This window comes from Erythranthe guttata, chromosome 4, assembly GCF_056151865.1.
Source record: "Erythranthe guttata isolate IM_541 chromosome 4, IM_541, whole genome shotgun sequence".
Lineage (NCBI taxonomy): Eukaryota > Viridiplantae > Streptophyta > Magnoliopsida > Lamiales > Phrymaceae > Erythranthe > Erythranthe guttata.
In genome coordinates, this window is record NC_142536.1 from 13,715,478 (window position 1) to 13,737,626 (window position 22,149).

The following is a 22,149-nucleotide window of genomic DNA, read 5'->3' on the forward strand; positions in this document are numbered from 1 at the left end:
TGTTATTATAACAAATCCTTCGATTCGAACTATTTATTGTATCATTTGCAACCAATTCGAAGTTCACTTGCTTCGGATACATTTAAAAAGATTCCCTCAAATTCTCTCGTCAAATTCGGAAACCAGTCAAATCCAAATGTACGCGTGTAGATAACTTTAACTTTCTCTTAGCACTCGTTCTTCTTTCTAAACGCACGTCTACAAGGTTAAAAACAACGTCGCGTAATATACTTTATCATTCACTTTTAATTGTACACATCTCTTCCATTTCAGTAAACATGTTTTTCTTTTTCTTACAATAAACGAAATTAAATTATGTGGAACAAATAAAGAGCCGTAGCATCTCTCCGACCTGAAAAAAGGTTGTTGGAAACCGAACCAACTCAACTCAACTCAACTATTGCACGTATTATTCTCTGCTGTGAAAAACTGTTCGGCTTTGCCAATGAAGCTAACGGGAAATCTACAGTGCAACATCAAAGTGGAAGAAGAAGTTTCCGACTGCGAATTATTCATTTCGTCACCGTTATTAAGCTTCATCACTTTGCTCTCTCTCTGGTTTCTCGCCTTGACACTTCTGATATTATTATTATTATTATTACCTCTCTGAGGAAATACACGAGAACCGGTCTTCGAATAACAACTCCTGCTGTTGTTCAGCCTATGCGAAAAATCGGTCGGAACTTTTCTCTCACTAAAATCGTCGATCAAAGAACCGTTCTGAATTTTGCAGGATTTAAGAGAGGGTATAAGCATGTCCATGCTGAGTTCTTGCTGAATAACAGCCTTGTTCTGTTCACACCCGTACGAGGCTGCTACTAATGTGCCAGCCAATACAGGCATCAATTCTGGATCGCTGAAGAAGACGAACGGCAAATCGCACACCTGGATTTTTTTTATTTATTTATTTATTTTTTTTTTTTTTGAAGGAACTGGTTTAGGTTCTATTTTCTGTAATAATTATACGTCGGAGGTTTTTTCAATATGGGATGACTGGAAAAATGTACTGACCTTGTGAAGGATGGTAGGGCTTTTTCCCCAGCGAAGAACCGCTTGATTCCCGTTATGGAACAGTGCAAAATAACCGAGAAGTGACAAAGATTCGAACAAGAGAGTACCGATCTGAGAAATGCAGAGAAACATTGGAGATTCTCTTTCAGAAAATAAAGCATGATTTCCACTCGAGAAAATTATAATTGTGGTCCTATATGTTGGTCTCTTTAGGGATTTAGTCCTATAAGTTGTCATATTTCACTCTACACTTTGAATTTTAGACCTATTTCACTCGAACTATACAAAATTAGTATTTTTAGACCTATTTCACTCGAACTTTGAATTTTAACCGTGGTTTAATGATCTACCTAACAAACTAGTAGAAATTTAATTATATGGACACTTAAAAATTATAAATGCTCCTTTAATTTGATATATAGATGAGTCGTCTCACATAATTAAAGTTCTACAAATGGTAAGTTAGATGTCGAATTTATAAATTTCCATGCGTCCATATAAGCAAAATGCGTCAAGTTTATTTGTCGTGTCCTAAAATTAAAAATCATGCAAAATATGACTAAAAATACTATATTTGCAAAGTTATTGCACGTAAAACTGAAACATGACAAGTTAGAGGACTAAATTCCTAAATAGGCCAACATAGAGGACCAAAACTACAATTTTCCCATTTCCACTATATAGGTCAACTAACAGTCTAACACTGAGACGAAAATTGTAGGGTTACCTTATCGGTGGGAGTTCCCCAGTTGCTTGTGCAATGAGAAAGGATAAAGCTCATCAAGTGAAAGAACTCCATTTTCAGGTCTGGCCGCGCCTGATATTTATTTACGAGAATAAAATAATCAACTCTCGATCATATACAAAAACGGATACGGAGGAAAATACGTGCGCACACACAAACACACACTGGTACAGGTGGGGAGGACTTACCAGCATTTTCTGGATGAAAATTACGTCTATTAAAGCGAGATTGTTTAACACCTTCAGAACTCCGGTTGCTACTTCCTCAAAATTAGATGGAAGGACGTACGAGCTCTGAAATATATGGTTTCGCAAAAATTATTGAGTGTCAAATAGTGGAAAAAACTTGAGTAAATGTTTTAACAGAACTTCAACTCTCGTCTCACATTTTGATTCAGCGCCAAAATAATATAAAAAATAAAAATAGCCCACGTGAGAAATCTCCGTAGATATTAACAGAGGTACATTCTGCTAATTCTCTTAAGTCTTAATTCAGTGAAGTTGGATTCTAACTTCACCTAGCACAATTACATTTTCATTTTGAAAATATCTGAACGTTTCTGCGCTTAACTTGTTCACAAATGCAACAAGAAACCGGTAAAATCTGAGTCAAAGCAGGATGACAGAACGCTAACAATATATAATAATATGAAAACGTTTCATTTTGTTAGAGACAACAAACAAAAAGGTTGACATAATATACATCTATAGAATGTGCAAGATACACGCTTGTGAGTGTGTATGTGAAAACAGAATCTTATATCTAAAAGCAGAAGAAACATAAACTTTACACAATTACGGATAGCCTAGAAACTAATTGGATTAAGCATAAAACACACAAATCGGAAAATAATTTTTAAAAATTAATTTCAGAGTGTATTTGGATTGAAGGGTTTGGATTTGATGAGACGATTTTGAGGAACGATTTCAATATATAGAGTGGATTTCGAATACACGTAATAACTCAAAAGTTGGTTCAAATGGTTTGCGCAGATAATTACTACAAAACTACGACATAGACATAAAAAATGGAAGTACACTTACCTGTTCAGCAGACAATCGGTTATTGGCCTGCAAGAGCACAGCAGTTAACATGGAAGGAAGACAAACTAATCCAGTTTCGGACATGGCTGAAAGAAGAAACTTTGCAGGCTGCTTCGAGTCGGATACATTTCCCCGGTTCGATTCTGCATTACTGCTTAGAGAGTTATTTCTATCCTTCTGAGTAACAGAACTATGATGCACATCTTCATTTAGAGCTGTAAGCGATTCATCCATAACATCTACAATCTCGTTCTTCGAAGCCGTATGCTCGACACTGTGATTGTCGGTTGTTCCTTGAATACTCGGAAAATCTTCTAGTGGACTTCCCTCTGGCAAATCTGGCAAAAGGGACCGACCATCTAGACTAGATTCAGATGAAGTGAATCTTGAATCCGCAGAAGTTGACGGGCCGATTTTATATCCTTGTATCACATCATTAGGAAAAGAATCCCAATCTATTGAAGATGATTCTCTGAATTTGGAGGTCAGAACGGTCAATAAATTAATACCAAGAAGAATAGACGTAGGGAAAGGCGAGCCTTCCACCTGTGGTCTATCGTAAAGTGCGAAAAGATCTCGTAGCCGGTGAATGATTTGGTATGCGATAACAAGCTCTATCAAACCATCCTGCATCTGGATTTGGAAATCGTTACAGCTCACATGACCAATAATCGCTGCAACGGTCCACAGAAAACCATCGACAATTTCGGAAACTGATTCCATATTTCCGGTCGAGGTTTTAATCGAGACAATATTAGTTGGACCAGGGATATTATTTGCTGATGCTGCCATCTTGATATAGTTCTCTAGTGCTGCTGCCAACAACGGAATGATCGGAGGCAAAAGATTCTGTACAAGAAAATAGCATTTATTTGCTGGCGTGCCCAAAACGACCCTCAGAAGCCTTAGAAGGTATATTGTAACTTGGCAAGCGTCCGGTTTAGATGTGTGAGAAGCTGGCAATGCAGAAGCAATAAAATCGAGCAGACCAGCTTGTCGAGAAGCTTGCAACTCGGCATCCCTTCCCTCGAGGAACTAAATTGAAAAAAAATATAATAATAAAACAGATGTATATTGAAAGCAATAAATTACTAACTGCAAAGTGCAAAGAAACGGAATTAGATACCTTGATCATCTCAGCAGTTATTAGTCCAAAATTAGCAGCACCGTCTTTTCTCGCTTGACGAAGTTTTTGTAAATCCTGAAGCCACCTACCGATTTTACCCCTCGCGGTCCCCACTGCGGTCCTATACCCAAGACTTGAACTTTCAAGTCCACCTGAAGGCTCGGGAAATTCATGTTTCAGGGACATAAGTCTTTGACGGATTTTCTTGATCCTTCGCTTTAGCGACTGTTGCAATGCCTCGCTGGTTAAAATACCAGAGCCTGATGTACAGCTACTATCATTGCCGAGATTATTATCATCCCCATTGCTGTATGAATTTGAATTCGATCTACCTTGGGCTTGGCCTTCTTTGCCAGCAAAGCGTCGCAATAAAGGCGAAGACTGATCCCTAAAGTCCATCGACGCTCTCTCCCGTATTTGTTCGAGATAAAATTTCCGCCTCTGTTCGCTTTCGCTGAGCCTTTCGGCTAACTTCTGAGCCAAGAGTTCAGCTTCCTCCTGCCGAGCTTTGGCTCGAATCTCCTTCCTTCGAATTTGTTCCATAGCCTTTGCCTCACGTGCTGCACTTGATGCTTTTCGTTCTTCTTCCCTTCTCACTTGAGCCTCTTCTTTTCTTCTCTGAGTCTCTGCGAGGCGCTGCAACTTCTCCGCTTCAATGAGCCTTTTACGTTCCAAAACAGCTTCTTCCCTAGCAATGTCCTCCTTCTGCTTAATTTTTATAACTTGAAGTTTCTCCGCTCGTCTCAATTCGGAATCCTGATGTTTCTTACGCAATATATGCTTCTTGTTCTCTTCATTCAACGACGTAATAAACCGGACCTCGTTAACTTTACTGCTCTCATCGCCAGCTCTTCTCACAACCTGGGCTAAATGAGCTTCGTGCCTGGATTCACCACGCTGATGTCGAGCAAACATTGACTCACGCAACTTATTGCTTCGAACACTCTGCCATTCATTTACACGGTTCAGTTTCTCTGATGTTCGTTGAAGCTTTTGAACTCTCTCGTGCTCGAGCTGAGTTCTGATTCTTGTGGCCCGAGCATGTTTTTCTTCTGCTTCCTTTTTAACATCGATGGCAGATTTCTTCTTCTTCTCAGGTGACATAAGTTTGTCATGCAAAACACGTACTCGCTCGGCACTCTTCCTGTTCATGCCAGGTGAATAAGAGAAACGGGAAGACACGCGATGGGGAGTAGCAAGTATGTCCTCCCAATCTCTCTTCTCTTTCCAAGCATCCATCGACTTCGATGATATTCCGATTCTCTTTTCTCTTTCTCTTTCGGGAAAAGGAGTATTCCTTCTCGAGGATTCAACTGATTTCGCATTTTTCTCAGTAGAGGCTTCTGCTAAGATTTTGTTTCTCTTATGAATGAACTTCTCCGAGTCAAAAGCAGAACCCTCTTTCTGGGGTAATTTAGATGCCAAAGAACGTGAATTATCCGAGTCAAGGTTTCTCTTTTCTTTAGTGGAGCTCTGAGATATATCTAAGACTCCAGTATGCTTCATTGAACTAACCGTTGATTCTTTGGAATCACCCACTGAATTACCTTTCTTAGCATAATTCTCCAAGTCCAAAATATCCCTTGTTCCGATATCCAGATTCTCAGCATTGTTGGCACGTTCACTAGTTCTATCTTGTTGTATTTTTCTAAAAGCCTCAAGAGATGACGACAGAATCTCTGCTCTATGTGGTGAAGTTGTCATTCGACGGACCTGCCCTCAGAGTAAAACACTACGATCTTCAGAAAACAAACAAACGCTGAGCGGTATGTAAAAATTGATCAGTTTGTCTCCGTTATCAGCTACAACTGAAACGAAAATTCCAGAGAATCCTTTTATGCATAAATGAGTATCCATATTTTCAGATGAGATAATCTCTTTTAAGCTTTTTTTTTTTTTTTTAAGATCAAGGTCGAAGTTAATGACACCACAATCTCCATAAGTTGCTAAATGATATGTACAGTTCACCATAAATAAAAAGCTTTTAAGAAGTTAAAACGTATCTTTCGTAAGTAAAATTACTTGATGATGGACAAAAGGAAAGATAAAGGAATCCCGGAAAGAACCCAGAAAATGATCATATATCCAAGTTACGGACTCGGCATTGCAGGAATAAATAAGATAAATAGTAAAAATTCGCTTACTATTTCCTCTACAAATTGTATTCACTTATTTTCTATTTTTAATGATCTAGATATTATTAGTAAAAATTGAAAATAAATGCATCAAATTAAGAAAGAGCGACAGTACCTAAATTTCTAAATCATCAAAACCTAAACGAAATTCCATTTGTATCCAAAAGAGTAGGAATACTGACCTCCCATGAGAGGGCATGTGGTCTGCGATGATCCGACTGCACCATCAATAGAGCCCCATCAGCTCCACGAGAGGAAGACCTTTTCGATTTCTCAAACTTTTCGATTCTAGACTTCAGTTCCCTAAAGTCCGACGCAGCTTCTTCAAGAACAAGACTTGCCTCTTTCATTTGATCAAGATCACATTCAAGTTCACAGAGAAGATAAAGTTCGTCTACAGCCCTATTAAGGTTTTCAAATAGAAAGCACCAAAGCCGTTCTCTAAATCTTTCTTTGCTTTCACCTGTGGCATCTGAATCGATAGCGTCTGCAGTTTGTGCGTCCAGTAAATCAACAGAATCTTCTTTACATTCTTGATTTCCAGACTCTTCAACTGAATCAGCCAATATGGATTCTCCACTAGTTCCGGGTTCTTCATTCTCTTGTAGTAATATGTCAGAATTATCGATAAGAGGTGCTACAGAAATATCGTGCAAACCAGATTCACATGACAAATTAGCTGACATCATCATTGCCTCCTCTTCGTTATCTGTGCATGCAATATTCTCCAGAGATGGGTTATCTTTTTCTTCATTTTCCCGCTCGATTTGCTCACCTGAAATACTAGTTCTTTGACTAACTATTTTCTCGTCGGTTATTTGCTCTTTAAAATCTTCCAAAGTGATTTCATTAACCTCTTTAGTGGTTTCTTCAACAGGTACGATAGACCTCGGAGACAAAGATTGAGATTTTAAAAGAACCCGATCTTCGTAAGTTGCTGCCTCGACAGATTTATTCTCCTCGGGATCAAGTGGAACAACAACACATGAAAGATGTTCCCCGGCATCCTCAGACTTCGGAGAAAAAATATCGTGATTTTTGTTTCCCTCAAACTTAGATACACCTTGAGGAGATTTTCCGTAATGTATGAGTGTTCCCTCATCCAAGTCACCCCACTTGATTTTCGGAAGGATAATATCTATCTGGGTTTTTTCTTGATTACTGACGACTAAATTGTTTCTCGGATCTACGGTATTTGCGGGTGCCAAATGAGATGAATCAGTGTCTTCATTATTTTGACTAACAACACATTTATCTAGGTAATGGTCAACTGCCTTGGTCTCAGTAGAGACGGACGTGGGGTTTTTAGCGTTACTAACATCACGCACGACACATTCTTTACTTGCATTGAAAGGTAGGGTTTCATTTTTACCACTCCCTAATTGTTGAACCAACGAACGCTGATTGTTCGGCTTTCTAGACCTCTGTTTTCCGGTGAGCCCTTCAACCCAACCATGCAGTGAGAACTTCAAATTGCTTCTGTGTTTCTGATCAAGAAGTTTGTGAAATGATTTCAGTTAAAAACGCGGCGCCAAAACAAACACGTAAAGATATACAAAGGAAGGGTTCATGTTTGCGGCATTACATTAGCTCGAAATATCACAAATTTGTAATACGAAAACTCAGTCCAGATCAATTCTATGATAATCCTCAATCATCAGCCATTTCACCCTCTCCATTTAATAAAACATAATAAAAAAACTCAATTCAATTCTTAAAGAAAGCAAATGCATCTGCTAATCCAACAAATATATAAAAAATAAATAAATAAATAAATAAATAAACAACAACAACAACAACAATAATAATAAACATAAAAGAAAAAAGAAAAGAAATAAACCTTTTTGACTTGCATCCATCCAGAAGCCTGATCATCTCCTCCATCACAGTTCTCCATCAAAATAATTCAGCCCCAACAATTTGGATATAATCCATTCATTACCACACAATTTCTCCCTTTCACCAATAACACCCACATGAAAACACCATAATCAGACAAAAACGCCCCTGAGCCAAATTTATTACACGAAATAAATTCAAAATTAGCCCACAATTTAGACTTCAAATTCTTATTCTATCAAATTTTGGGGCCGAGGAAACAAAAAAAAAAAGCCTCAAAATTATGGAAATAGAGGCTTAAATTCCAATTTTTTTAAAAAAAAAAATAACATTAGCGGAGGTTAGAGCTTAGAACTCGTTAACCTGAAAATATAAAGACGATGAATGGTGGATTGGGAGCTGAAAATGATATGCGAAAAAAAGTATTGATGAATTATTTTTTGAGCTTTATTTTATTTATTTATTTATTTTGTAATGAGTAATGGAAAAGGAATTGGACGAGAAGGAATAATGGAAGATTAGTGACAGTAATTTAAAAGTATTATTATATGAAAAATGGTGGAGAAGGTGTGCAGAATGATTTCTCACTAATCTATCATTTAGTATTTGCCCTATTATTACATTTATGCCCCACAACTTTTCGTGTCAATTTACAATGGTCCCTGATCTTTTTTTACAATTAAAGTTAAATCCATGTACTATATTGTATTTCACATTTATGGCCAACAACTCTTCTTGTCAGTCTATAAGAGTCCCTGATTTTTTTTTCAAGGTCGCGGCTATTTGCAATACTAATTCCATTAAGTGCAAGACCAAATTAAATTTTTCAATGTACAAATACTAATTCCCTTACGGGCTTACTTGTTGAAAAATAAAATGAAAAATAATGCAATACCATAAACTCAAAAACCACTAAAATTTAACCACAAGCCCAATTTTCATCTTCTCCATCTTTCAAAGCCCACAAAAATATTTCTCCTTCCTTTTCCATAAAACCAAAAAACTTCAACATTCAAAATCTTAAAACTCAACAAAACTTACAAAGATGGCAAGTATTGAGTCAAAAGATATCAAAATGGAAGATTATACGATGAAAGAACCCACAAAGGTATGCATTTATGTGTTTTATCAGCTACGTTATCATTTTTGGACGTCTTTCAATTCTCTTACAACTTGAAGCGGAACAAGTCCACGGGTCAAAGCCCATTCGAGATTGTGACCGGTCAACAACCGCTCACACCCCATGCCTTGATGACATCCGTGGAAAGCGAAAGGTGCCCGGGAAATGTCAAGATGGTCAAAACTTGAGAGGAACATGCCGACCTTGCTCGTTCCTACGTGGAGAAGGCACATAGGGTGTATGAACAAGTGGGCCGATGACAAGCGTCGAGGTCAGGACTTTGCGGTAGGTGATCGAGTCACGGTAAAGCTACTACCGCAACAGTTCAAGTCGTTAATTAAGGGGCATGCACAGGCAGGGGCGGATCTTTTAAGGGCCAGGGGGGGGCTGTTGCCCCCCCAAGATTAAAAAAAAAAAAATTCTTTTTTAGGTATTTTGGTATTTTAATTTTTGAATATTACTTTTGACCCCCTAAAGTTTTTGTAAATATGTGTCTTAACCCTTAATTCTTTTTTCTTCTCCACAATCTTATATAAATATTTTGGTTAAATTTGTATTATTTTATATAATATCTATGAATATTTACTTATTTTGGAATTTTTTTATCGGTGTCTCTTAAAAATAATATGAGATGATGCCATTAATCTCCAAAATTTTAAGTGCAATGCATTAAGATTTTTTTGTCATGCTTAAAATATGATAAAACTATAATATATATGCTATTTTAATTAAAAAATTATCAATATAAACTTATTTTTGCTATATCTTGTGAACCTAAAATTTTTTTCGGGGCGCTGCCCCGAACCCCGAAATTTTAGTTAGCCCCCCCTATATTTTGATCCTGGTTCCGCCCCTGTGCACAGGGGTCTTACAGACTTGACCAACCTAGCACTTTGAAGATTCATCTGGTCTTTCCACGTGAGTATGCTCAAGCCTTATCACGTGGACGAGAGAGACCCAAGCCGAGGATATTCACATCGAGCACCGCCCGTGGTAACCAAGTCTTACGACAAGGAGGTTGAAGCGGTACTCGAGTGACGTGTCGTTATCGGACAAGGTGTGCAGCAACACACAATACTTAATGGAAAGAGAGAAAAGAGGGAACAAGAAATTTATCTGTTGGGATTAATCATCGAAGAAGAAGAGAAAAAATGAGTCGTTACAATATCCAGCTATTCATTATATACTCCTAACTAACTAACTGTAAAACTGCTAGTTACTAATAAAAGTGCTACCCACTATATTACAACTTATGCCATCATACACAAAGTAATAACTACAAAGAAAAAGGACTAAAATACAAAATAATATACAAAAGCTAACATCGAACAATTAACATCCGACCATGTGAGGGAATACGGCTTTGACTATAACTTACAAGGCGTATTTTCTATTTTTTGGCACCAAAAGGCGATTATAGGGAGGGGTATTTGCAATTTACTCAATTTTTTTTAGCTTAATCCCACTTTGCACCCTTAAAATGGAGTCTTTTGGCACTTTGTACCATTGAAAAACAGTAATAACACTTTGCACCCTCAAAACACAATAAATCATTCACAATGCACCCCTAATTGAATAATAAAGGATAATTCATTATTTATTGATTTTTTTTCTGGGGTGCAAAATAACAAATTAGTTGTTATTTTCTTCAACCTCCAACCTAATTTTGAGACCACAAAGTACAGAAAAATAAAAATCACATCACATCGGATAATTGATTTTTTTAAATATCTTCTTACAAAATAAAATTTATCACTAAATTATTCGATTGATAGGTCTTCTATTATAATTAGTGGAAATATCAGTCATAAATATTTGGAAGAAAATATGATTTTCAGATAACTTGATAACAAAATAGCTGAAGGATTTTTTTTTTTTTTTAAATATTTTTTTGTGATAAAATATAATTTTTAAATACCACTAAAAAATTAAATTACCTTTATTAGCTTTAAAAACTCATTTGGGGTGCATTATGGATGATATATTGCATTTTAAGGGTGTAGAGTGTTATTTATTTGTTTTGAGGGTGCAAAATGCAAAGTGCCAAAATGGTTCAAGGGTGTAAAGTGGAATTAAGCCCTTTTCTTTGCCAAAGATGAAAATTGAAAATAATATATCGAATTTTCAGTTCAGATAAATATACGCATAACTTTATACATAAATAATACATACACACGCAAAGAGAGAGAGAGAGAGAGAGAGAGAGAGAGAGAGACGGGGGCAAAATTGAAAGAAAGCAGAAAATAAAACAAAAGGGTAGAGAAATGGGGTCGGCGCCCACGCGCAGCGAAGTGCTTTTCCTCTTCCGGTCACTCCTTCGGACGGCGCGTCAGTTCACGGACTACAATATCAGGGAGTACGCCAAGCGCCGCACTGTCGACGCCTTCCGCCACAACAGGCGCCTCTCCGACCCGGCGGAGGCGGCCACCGCCTTCGCCGAAGGGAAGTCGCAGCTCGAGGTGGCCAAGCGCCAGGCCGTGGTTTACTCGCTATACGCTCCTCGAGTCAAGAGCGTTATGGAAATGAATTAATCAACCACTCTCGATTTTATTCGTTATCGCCATTATTAGGTTAGTTCTTCTTTTCACTCTTCTTTTACAGCTTCAGAAGTATCTTCGATTTTTAATTTTCGAGGTTATATCTAGATAGATTTACTTTCAATTTCATCAGATTTTATTTAATTGTGTTAGTTCGCTTTTGTTTGCTGCTTGTAGTATCTGATATTTGTGTTTGAAATGTTTATTTTTGTGTTGTTGAATAATATATTTGCTTGATTTAGGTTTCGTGGAATGGAAATAAATTAGGGTACTTTTGGTATGTGTGAGATTCTATGGATTTGAGGCGTAATTTTGAAAATATAAGGAAAATGATCTTCTGGTTTGGGTTTCTTTATCCTGTTAGCTTGCTTAATCGCATATAAGCACCGATATCTGCTGAATTCGTTGCTGCATGTGTATTTTCATAAGCAAATTATATGTTAATGTTACTTCAGTGTTAAATCCACCTATTTTCATAAGCAAAGTAGTGTTTTCGATTTTGAAGCGGAATAGTTGTTCATTTCTCATGCCTGCCAGCCTATATTTGATAGTACTACCAGTTGATGGTCGCGTAAAGCGTGTTATTGGAGTGGGTAAAACATATCTATTATTTACCCTAGAAAGGATCGAAGAACGAGAAATAGAACTTATGTAATCAGAAAAATCAATCAGATTGATGTTTCCATTCAAATTTGAACTAACCTGACTGGACTATCGGTGATGGAAGGTTGTAACAACTTATTTACGGCAAGCTTTATGTTTCTTTAACGTGTCTAGATCTTGTAAGAAGGTGACACCCCTCAGAAAAAATCTGCAAGAAAAATAATCATACACAAAAAAATTGGCACATTCGGAATACAAACTTGAAATTAATTGGCTGAGTTTTTACCGTAGTCTTGTTGAGAAATAGTCTTTAGATGACTAAGGTTCATGCTTGAGATACCTCTTCGTCGTTTCTCGAGAATTTGAGCTGCTACTCAGTTGCTGATGTTGATATCCTAGGTTTTACTCGTCTAAGTTTGCTGTTCTGTACATAATTACTTTGTTCAGAAATCGAAGCCTAATTTTTTGTTGGTGAAGTGGTGTCGTGTGTTTATAGGATCAGATCAACATACAGGTTGCGAGTAATTACTCTGTTTTGTGCCCTTCAATCCGTTTGAATATGTTATGTTCTGAACTCTAAAGTGATTGCTTAGGCCTCGTTCGGTTGCCAAGATAATTGTATAATTGGATTAGAGAAGGTCGAATAAACGTAATCCTTCAATAAAGCTATTACACAAACCAAACATCAAATGCAGCCTATTATTTAACTAGCTATGGATAGTGTGTTCATATCAAACCGAGCGTGTCAAAACAGACTACTATGATTACTGAATTGTGTTTTGACGACTTTCTAAACAAGTTAGTGGTCGTGCAGCCTGCTCCATTAGCACGTTTGATTATCCGATCCATGTGATTGTACAATAACGTTACAAATTGTGGTTATGTTTCGGTTGTTAGAGATTCCTTACACTGATTTTTATATTTGATTTTTCGTCTGATGGAAAGGTTGCATACAATTATATCGAATCGTACGTTTATCTTCGACCTCTTATACTATTCTGATTTTACCTTTGCATTCATTGTCCTTCGAGCAGTTGTTGATGAAAGAGGAAAAGACGAAGAAGAACACTTGCTTCTTTTCATGCCGATGGATGGATCAGCTATGAAGTTCCTGATTATTGGATTTATGTATTTTTCTACGTTTTAGTGTTTCTTACTCGGATATTAAAGAATAACTGCCTCCTTCACCGAGACACATGCGCGAGATAAAATGTTTAATATCCACAGTTGTGGTATTAAATTAAAGTATGATTTTTAGTATTATCGATTTCTTCTCGTATATATTGTTGCCCCTTCTCTCTTCCTGTACTACATAAAAACTGCAGGGCGCAGGAATTACACTGCGGTGGAAATTGATGTCGAAATTTTTTAAATCTTTGCTTAGCGCATCTGATAATACCGTTTCGAGCAATATAGCTCCATAGCTGTTTTAAGGAGTTAAGGATAATAAACCTGCAAAGTGCTAATTGCACTCAATTGTGTAGGTGAGGGACCAAATGATGACGTGGCAATATGAAATATTATTAATAACTACACTGCTCATGGTTGATTTTTGTGCACAAAATTGAAGTTCAACATTTAAACTGGAAGCAAGTATTCATTAACCAACGAGCAAAGAGTTTTGTTTTGTTCGAATATTTAATTCTTTGTGAAAGGACTCATTTTTTTCTATATATTTTCAATTTTTTCGGGGGAAACGGTACGGTGTTTTAGAACAAATTTGAAAAATAAAGTAATGTGTTTTTCGGATAAATCCTGCTATCTATAATACCTCGCAGATCGTATATTAGATGTAATTGCGCCTGATAAATTATGTCGGACCAATTCGATCAAGAAAGTCGATATAGGGAATTCTGGATTTTTTGCATCAAATTATTTTTTTTACCCTACCAACTTAGTCACTATTGCGAGGGTGTTGTAGATGCTACAGACTGTGAAATACGATGGGTGATCTACACATAATAAAAGACACACGATCATATATATGTGTCCTTCGTGGGTAGTTATTTATATAAATATATGGTGTCAAGTCACTCTCTAGGTAAAAAGAGATTCAAAATCAATTCAAAACATAGGGCTTACATAAACTAAATTTACTACACGCAATCTCTCTCTCTCTCTCTCTCTCTCTCTCTCTCTCTCATACATAGATCAATAAATAACATTGACAGCAATGTGTCAAAGTAAGTAGTGATTAGTTGATTATGTTAATGGTCAGAGAAACAGAGTACTTTAACTGCAAGAACCTCTATTCTGTCGAAAAAAGCAGGCAATAGTAAATTCTGATACTTTGTCCAATCCTCTTGTACTAAAAGTTTTAACCATATTAATTGTCTTACACAGCAAAACAGCAGCAATATACACTGCCCTTCAATTTAATTTACATGCACACGTTACAACCTAACATAGCCTCTTTTACCACCCTCCTATACTATTACTACTACCTCGTGCTTTAATTTAATTTATCCAGTGCAACTATACGGTTGATTTCGTATTAAAAAAAAAGAAAAAAAAAGAAACACAACTTTTAATCGACTGATGCGTTGATGCTGATATAACTTTTAGCGACAAATTAAAGCTAGTAGTATATAACAAAGGGCAATTAACAAAGAGTAGAAAGAAATAATTAGAGATAGCAAATAGATCATATTGTACATATAGTAGTATTACATTGTCAATTATGCAGAGGGTTGGGCCCACTTGGAACTAGTCTTTTCTCGACGCCATATCTTGGGTCTATTTCGTCGTCACCCTCGCTACGTCGTGGTGGTGGTGGTGGTTGTGGCTGTGGGTGGTGCCGGTGGGTTTGAAGGAGGAGGCGAGGCGGCCTTGTCGGAAGATATTTGTGCCGATGAGTTTCTTGTAGTATTGCACTCGAACATTTCATATTTGCTAAAGCTATTAGGAGTATTATAATGACGACTTTATTCCGGCGACTCGTGGAGGAGGAAGCGGCGGTAGTTGACGGTGAGTTCTTCATGCAGAGAGAGAGAGAGAGAGAGAGAGAGAGAGAGAGAGAGAGAGAGAGAGAGAGAGGTGGTGAGAGTGAAATTTTTGGAATAAGAAGAAGAGCATGATGACAATGAAAGCTAGAGTATTTAAAGCAAAAACAAGTGACCCATGAACCATGTACCTACACCATAAATGCTACAATGAATGAGGTTAGAAAAAAAGGTTGTTTTTTTATTTTTATTTTAAGACCACGAAACTATAGCTACGCAATTGACAGAGGTGGGGGAGGGGTTTTGCCTTTGGCATGCAATAACTTTGGATTGCTTGCCCTATTTATTAATTAATGTCAATACTTTCTTAATATGTGATAACAACCAACTACTTTGTTTCGACTCCAAAAAATTAGCCATTTGCAGGTTTATACACACACTCCACAAAAAAAGAAATTAATATGATAGTATAGTGTCTTCAAAAACGGTGTTATATAAATTTTCTTGATGTTTGATTTGACATGTAAAGATCAATAAAGGCTCGTTTCAGTGGCGAAACCAGCATAAGACTGTGAGGCCCGTCGTCTCCCCAAAATCCTAGTATTTTATTTAAAAATTTGTTATTTTTTAAGTAGTGTAGTATTTTTTAAAAATAAAATTAGTGTATATTTATTTTCTACGAAGACGAAATTTAGGCTCTACGAACTCGATTCGATAATCATGAGTTGTCAAGTGATAGAATATATATCTAGTTTGTGAGACAAATCAATCACTTCTTTTTTGTTTTGTCATAGAATTCAAATTCTTGTACTCGTTTATACGAGATGTGACCACTTATAATTACTTCTATTGAGTGTTCAGAAAACAATCAATTAAAAAAAAAAAGAAAAAAAAAATAGTAGATACCTATAATATCATGATGTAATAAATAATATGGAGTGAAGTTTGATTTCAAATATATTTCATTTCAAAACTAGAAAATTCAACACAAGCATATGTATCTCTCAAACTATATATGAATAAAAACAAAGCATTCCAACAATTCAAATTACAAGTACATTGGTAAAAATACAGTGCTTCTTGCAGTTATTAACACTTTATCGAACGTAATTAAATCTTGATTTGCGTATAAATGCAATCAAAGGTAAAAACAACATGCAGAAAACGATACCAAGTCGTGACAAGTGGTCTACTTTCCGAGCAAACGACGAGTGCGCCGATTAGCACCTTGCACTCGAAAGTTCAGTTCATCAACATCATCTTCAACATGATCCAACGCTTTGTTCTGCCTGCATTCGTAATTAAAAAAATAAACAATTAAATAAAAATAATAAAGTAATAAGTACACAAATAGATAATCGTCAATGGAATAAAGCTAACCTCTCAATCTCGGATCCCATGTCAACAGCCATACTCTTTAAATCTCCCAAGATATTGCTTAAATCTTCAAAGGCATCATCTTGTTTCACCTTTTCGACCTGTCATAAACCGACACGGAAAACAGAAATTCAGAAGCCTAAATTTATATATATATATATATATATATATATATATATATATATATATATATATATATATATATATATATATATATATATATATTGATTTCAAGAAAAATTAAATGAAAACCAAATTACATATACCTCGACTTTCTGCAACGCGTTAGTTGGTTCAATAGGTGGTTTACGTGTGTGAGATCTTTCATGAGAGGTAGAAGAAGTCAATCCCAATTTTTCCCTCTGCTCCAAATGGTTACCCTTTCGGTGTACAGGGTCATCTACACAGGACCACCAAAAGTATTGAAAACCGTAAGTCATGGTGTAAAAAACGGGACCACGTGCTTACAGATTATTTATTATATAAGAATATAATAAATTAGTGTTGTCGAAAAAATGACGAAAAATAAATACCTCTAGTGATTACGGGGCCTGAAATTTCTTTATTCTTCTTAGGCTTCCATGTCTTGGAGAACATTCCACCCAGACTTCCGAGAAGCTTCTCCCCCTAAATTTTGATTGCCAAATCGTTTCAGACCTTAAATTATTAATTAAATTTACAGATGAACAACGAGATACGATAGCATAATGATAAACGAATAGCAATTATGCATAAATCGTATAGTCCATACTCCAATAATATCAGTTGGTAACGGTAGGTCGATATTATAATCTACTATATGTTTCATCTATAAACGAATATACCAATTTCTCCAATTGCAACTAACACGAATTACCCCAAAAAAAAAAAAAAAAAAAATGAAACCTTTCGGCATAAAAATAAAAATAAGCATGTTGATTATACTGATCTCCACACCCCAACACAGATATTTGTTATAGCAAAAATAGAAATAATAAAAAAAAAAATTAAATAAATAAATAAGAGATTGGTGCAAAAGAGAAAATCGTAGATGGAAAACTTGCCCGGCACCTAATATATACAACGAAGAGAAGATAAAGAATAACTTCAAGCATATTTCTTTATGTTGCTGCTTTTTTTTAATTTTAATTTGTGTGTGTGTGTGTGTGTGTGTGTGTGTGTGTGTGTGTGTGTGTGTGCGTGTGCGTGTGCGTGTGTGTGTTTGTTTAATTTAGCAGTGATACCAAAACATGTAAAACTCAAGGAGGCAACAAATGAAGGTTCCATCATGCATTATCTGTCAATCCTCACAAATACTGAAAACAAAGAAAAATCGAGCCATTTTCCATATTGCAAATTTCCGTGCATGCATTAACAGAATAAAAAGTGGCAAAAAAAAGCTCAAATAAAAAAAAAAAAAAAAAAAAAAGGAAGACAAACATACCCTGCTCAAATCATGGTCAATCTCAGCAGCAGTCATGTGAGTCCTCGTAATTTGCTCACCCTGCTGATGCAAAGTAACCAAAGTCTTCGTCGCATCTTCTCTCATATCCTCAGCAATTTTCAGACAATTGTTCACCGTTTTCGTAGTCTCTTCCGATTTATAAACAGCGTAATTTTCCAGTTCCTGTACGCTCTGGTTATCGAATCCGCCAGACTCGCGAAAATCGTTCTTGTATTTGTTTCTTGCCGACGAAGTAACAGATGTTTGAGATGATGATGACGAAGAGGTCCCTTTAGTAACAACATCGTCGTCGAAAAGACTACTCCTCATATTTGCTGTAATAACAGAAGGTTCCGACGATGTTCTTGCGGCGGTTTTAAGGGTTGGCTGCTTATTGTTGTCCAGCTCATCATCCGAATCGAAAGGATTAGCAGCAGCCGGCTTAACAAATCCGGGGTCGGCCGATTTGTGCTTGGAAAGCTTATGTAAGGGAGATTTCATGTGTCCAAACATTTTCGAAGCGGCGAAAGAATTTCGTATCGAATTAGGCTACCTTTTTTTTAACTCGGGCAAGGTGCGCGTTTGATCAATAAAAGAAGTCGTATGTGTTTCGACGAAAACCTGAAAGTACATAAAATAAATAGTGTAAGAATCATACGTAGGCAACAAACATCGGTGGGAAGAATATAAACCTCGTACTATCGAAACTTCAACTAAATGAAAACATAATCAAGAACCATAAAAAAAGTAAAGGCCCCGACAAAATTAGACAGAAAAAAAAAAACCCTGGATCAAGAACCATAAAAACGGACAAAATCCTTCGATTACTTTCTTCGGTAACGATCCAAATCTTACACTTCTCGATGAAGGATAAGTGCGATAAAAAAGCATCGAAACTTTTCAGTATTACATAATTCACAACCGAAAGAGCTTTCGGTTTCATTCTTTCCCCTTTTTACTTTATTCCCCTTTTACAATTGATCATGCTACAAAGTTGACCCATACCCCCATAAACATGGGATTCGATCAACTGAAGCAAATTAACCCAGAAAAAGTGAAATTGAACAAAGTCAAAGTACATACAATATATTTACGAGAATACCAACTCTTTCCTTAACCCTAAAATCAGTTCAACAAACATAAATCGCACAAATAAACTGACAAAATCACACCATCTACTTACGCAATAAGAACTTGAAATTGGGGTTTTTTTTTCTGATCAAAGAAAAATCAATTAACCCAGGATTGCAACAAATCTAATTCAGGTAACGTAAGTATTAAGGAAGAAATCAAGGCGGGAATACCTGAAATTTCACGAAAGCTGAAACGAATAATCTTTGACTTTCGGTAGAAATGAAGAACCCTCCTTCCAGAAAAAAATTCAACCAATCTAGAGTGCGGAAAAAATGGGATAAACTAGAGAGAGAAAGTGGGAGAAGAATGAGAATTTAGAAATGGATTCCATCGATTTATAGTATATAAATATATGAAAAAACGAGTACATTGAAAAATCTTCGTCGGGGGAGAATTGGTAAGAGTTGGGGTGAGTTGAAACTGGCACGAAACTGCAGTTTGTAGAAACATTCAATTATTCAAAATACTCGCTTACTTTTTTTAATGTATTTTAATATTTTTCTTTTACCCATTATTTATTTTTTAAATAATTTAATTTGCACAAATCACTTCTTTAACATTTTTTTATTACTAATATGTATGTCCATACCAGATTAATTATGAAATGTAGTTAGGGCTCGTTTGGCTAAATTTATGATAAACTGTTATATTCGATAAGTTATTTTAAGAGCTAATAAGTTATTACATCTTAATTGTAAAATTAAATTTTAAAGTATTTGGATAATGATCTTATAAACTATTTTTACTCATTATAAAATTTTAATTTAAATGTTGGCTAGTGGTATTTTTTAAGAAGAGCTTTGCTCTTAAATAGCTTATTTTTTTGAATTCGTAAGATTTTTATTTTTTTTTTAAATTACCAAACACATAAAAAAGTTTATGAACTCTTTTTAAAGTTTATAAGCTTAGCTTTATTTTTTTTTATTTTTTTTGAGTAAGCTTAGCTAATCAACCTATTAGTAATAATTTGACTATTTCCCACAATGTTTCTATGTGGTTACATATTGGGTATTATTGTATTATGGCCAATCCTAATTAGTAGAGTAGGTAATGGTAGGTTAAAGATAATAAAATTTTTGTTTCAAATTATCGGTTATTTTTCATTTTACAATTCCAATATTACATTAATTAATAATTTACAATCCTACCATTCTTAGCTATCTTCAGCACTATTCTTCTTAACTCGTTTTTTTGCAATTCCAACAATTTTTATTTTGCCAACATTGTTATTGCACTTTTTTTTTTTTTTAATGAAAGAACCTGCAGCCAATCGCATATGTGTACTGGGTAAATTTACACTCTCGTATAATAACTTGCAAACCATACGAAAGACATAAACTACATTAAAACAATTATTTTTTACTCCATAGGTGAACCTATATTCAACACTAATATGCACTCCACTTGCATCTACAATCAATTCTCAAATTAAAGAGGGAGGTTGTGTCATTTTATGGCTATGATATTTTCTCTTTTATATATATATATATATATATATATATATATATATATATATATATATATATATTAAATGGCCCCCGGAGGACGAGATGAAAGCAACACAAATAAGTTTCTACAACAATAATTCGAAATTATTTTTTCTTAGCCTTAGAATCTCAAAAAAATTTGCATGAAATTTGATTCTCAACAAATTGTTTTATTTACTCCAAACAAGAATGAGAAACAAGTAGATTCTCAACAAATTTGATATTAATGAAAATAAAGGGCAGTTTAGTCTAAGATCATCAGAGCCGGCCCTAGGGTTTTCGGGGCCTTAGGCGAGATAAAATATCGAGGCCTCTATCTTATAAATTTTTGTTTGCAATATTATTTTTTATTAGAAAAATGTATCTATATATATATAGTAGGATTTTTTTAACTGAAATGTTAAATCCCACATGGAAATTACTAGATCCTGCACATAATAAAATTTATTTCTCTCTCTAAAATCTCAAACGTCGGTCTTTTTCTCCTCCCCAAACAAGTTCTTTTCCCCTCATGCTTGCACAAAAACATCATAAAAACAGTACTATAATTCGAGATTCGAACTGGAAGAAAATTTTCTCAAATTTATTCTACAATCAAAGTAATTATTCTATCTCAAATTAATTCTACTAATTAACGATACAATAGGATTTTCTTCTCTCTTCTCTCTCTCCTTTTTTTTTCTTTTTAAATTCAATTCAATTTTATTATTTGTCATGAAATTCACGTTCATGGCCTGCCATGAAATTCACGTCCATGGCAAGTGTGGGGTTTTTGGAGGGGGGGAGGGGGGTTGGGGTGCCTGCCATGAAATTCACGTCATGGCAGGTGTGGGGTTTTGGGGGGGGCGCGGCTGGGTTGGAAGCCAAGGGCTGATGCGTTCTTTTTTTTTTTTTTTTTTTTTAATTCATATTAATTCAATTATTTATTAAATTTTTTATAAATATTTAATGATTAATAAAATTTTAATACTTTATAAATACTGAATAAATATTTTAGAATTAAATAATTAGTATTGAATACATGTTTAATAAATATTTAATAATTAAAAAATATTGAATAAATATTTAAACTTGTTTAATAAATACTAAATAACTTTCAAATATTTAATAAATGCTTAATTTATGTTAAATGTTTTTTTTTAAATGTTTAATAAATATGTTTCGTAGTTGTTTTTTTTTTTTTTACAGATGCCTCGTCGATGAGCATATTAGGAATTCGAGGATCAACAAACACAAAGTCAATAACCTCATCCGTCATTGAATCGGCGCGGTGTCGCTCTATATACTTGCTCTCATCAATACACTGCATCAAATGTTGAATAACTGTCTTTCCGCCCATTAATTTAATTTTGATTTTGAGTCTTGCATTATAAATGTATTTCAACGAAGTGGTAATATTTGGATCTTCATGTCGAAGATGGTTTAAAATCTTCTTAGGCTTCACGTGACTTCTCGTCAACATCTCGGTAAGTTCATACTGCTTCTGCGAGAGTTGTTTATAAATACCATGTTTCGAAGCCGGAGGATGATTATGCTTCCCGTAAACTATAGAGAGTTCCCATTTATCCTCTGCTTGTAGAGCCCCCTTCACCTGGAAACCACAATTACATTTTTTTGTGCCAGTACA

At 35.4% G+C, this 22,149-nt stretch overlaps 3 protein-coding genes across 5 annotated transcripts; 1 reads left to right on the forward strand and 2 right to left on the reverse strand.

Moving 5' to 3' along the window:
- Positions 1-218: 218 nt before the first annotated feature.
- Positions 219-8,401, reverse strand: LOC105973463 (uncharacterized). 2 transcript variants are annotated; one of them, XM_088816923.1, is made up of 9 exons: positions 8,263-8,401; positions 7,901-8,016; positions 6,243-7,547; positions 3,926-5,638; positions 2,800-3,834; positions 1,945-2,049; positions 1,739-1,828; positions 1,012-1,122; positions 219-885 (listed from the first exon to the last, which is right to left on the reverse strand). In XM_088816923.1, the coding sequence occupies exons 2-9, from the start codon at positions 7,955-7,957 to the stop codon at positions 394-396; spliced, it is 4,908 nt and encodes a 1,635-aa protein (XP_088673049.1). In that variant the 5' UTR covers positions 7,958-8,016; positions 8,263-8,401; the 3' UTR covers positions 219-393. The 2 variants fall into 2 exon arrangements, with proteins under 2 accessions (XP_088673049.1, XP_088673048.1); XM_088816922.1 differs by having other exon boundaries at positions 7,901-8,067; positions 8,263-8,379.
- A 2,793-nt stretch (positions 8,402-11,194) lies between these two features.
- Positions 11,195-13,435, forward strand: LOC105973519 (LYR family of Fe/S cluster biogenesis protein). Of its 2 annotated transcripts, none has more exons than XM_012998550.2 (2): positions 11,195-11,589; positions 13,191-13,435. In XM_012998550.2, exon 1 carries the CDS (start codon positions 11,284-11,286, stop codon positions 11,548-11,550), a length of 267 nt encoding a protein of 88 aa, XP_012854004.2. In that variant the 5' UTR covers positions 11,195-11,283; the 3' UTR covers positions 11,551-11,589; positions 13,191-13,435. The 2 variants fall into 2 exon arrangements, with proteins under 2 accessions (XP_012854004.2, XP_012854005.2); XM_012998551.2 differs by having other exon boundaries at positions 13,194-13,435.
- Positions 13,436-16,099: 2,664 nt separating this feature from the next.
- On the reverse strand, positions 16,100-19,515 carry LOC105973518 (SNAP25 homologous protein SNAP33). The gene is made up of 6 exons (XM_012998549.2): positions 19,206-19,515; positions 17,902-18,522; positions 17,012-17,105; positions 16,745-16,878; positions 16,482-16,579; positions 16,100-16,390 (listed from the first exon to the last, which is right to left on the reverse strand). The coding sequence occupies exons 2-6, from the start codon at positions 18,412-18,414 to the stop codon at positions 16,291-16,293; spliced, it is 939 nt and encodes a 312-aa protein (XP_012854003.2). The 5' UTR covers positions 18,415-18,522; positions 19,206-19,515; the 3' UTR covers positions 16,100-16,290.
- Positions 19,516-22,149: the final 2,634 nt, after the last annotated feature.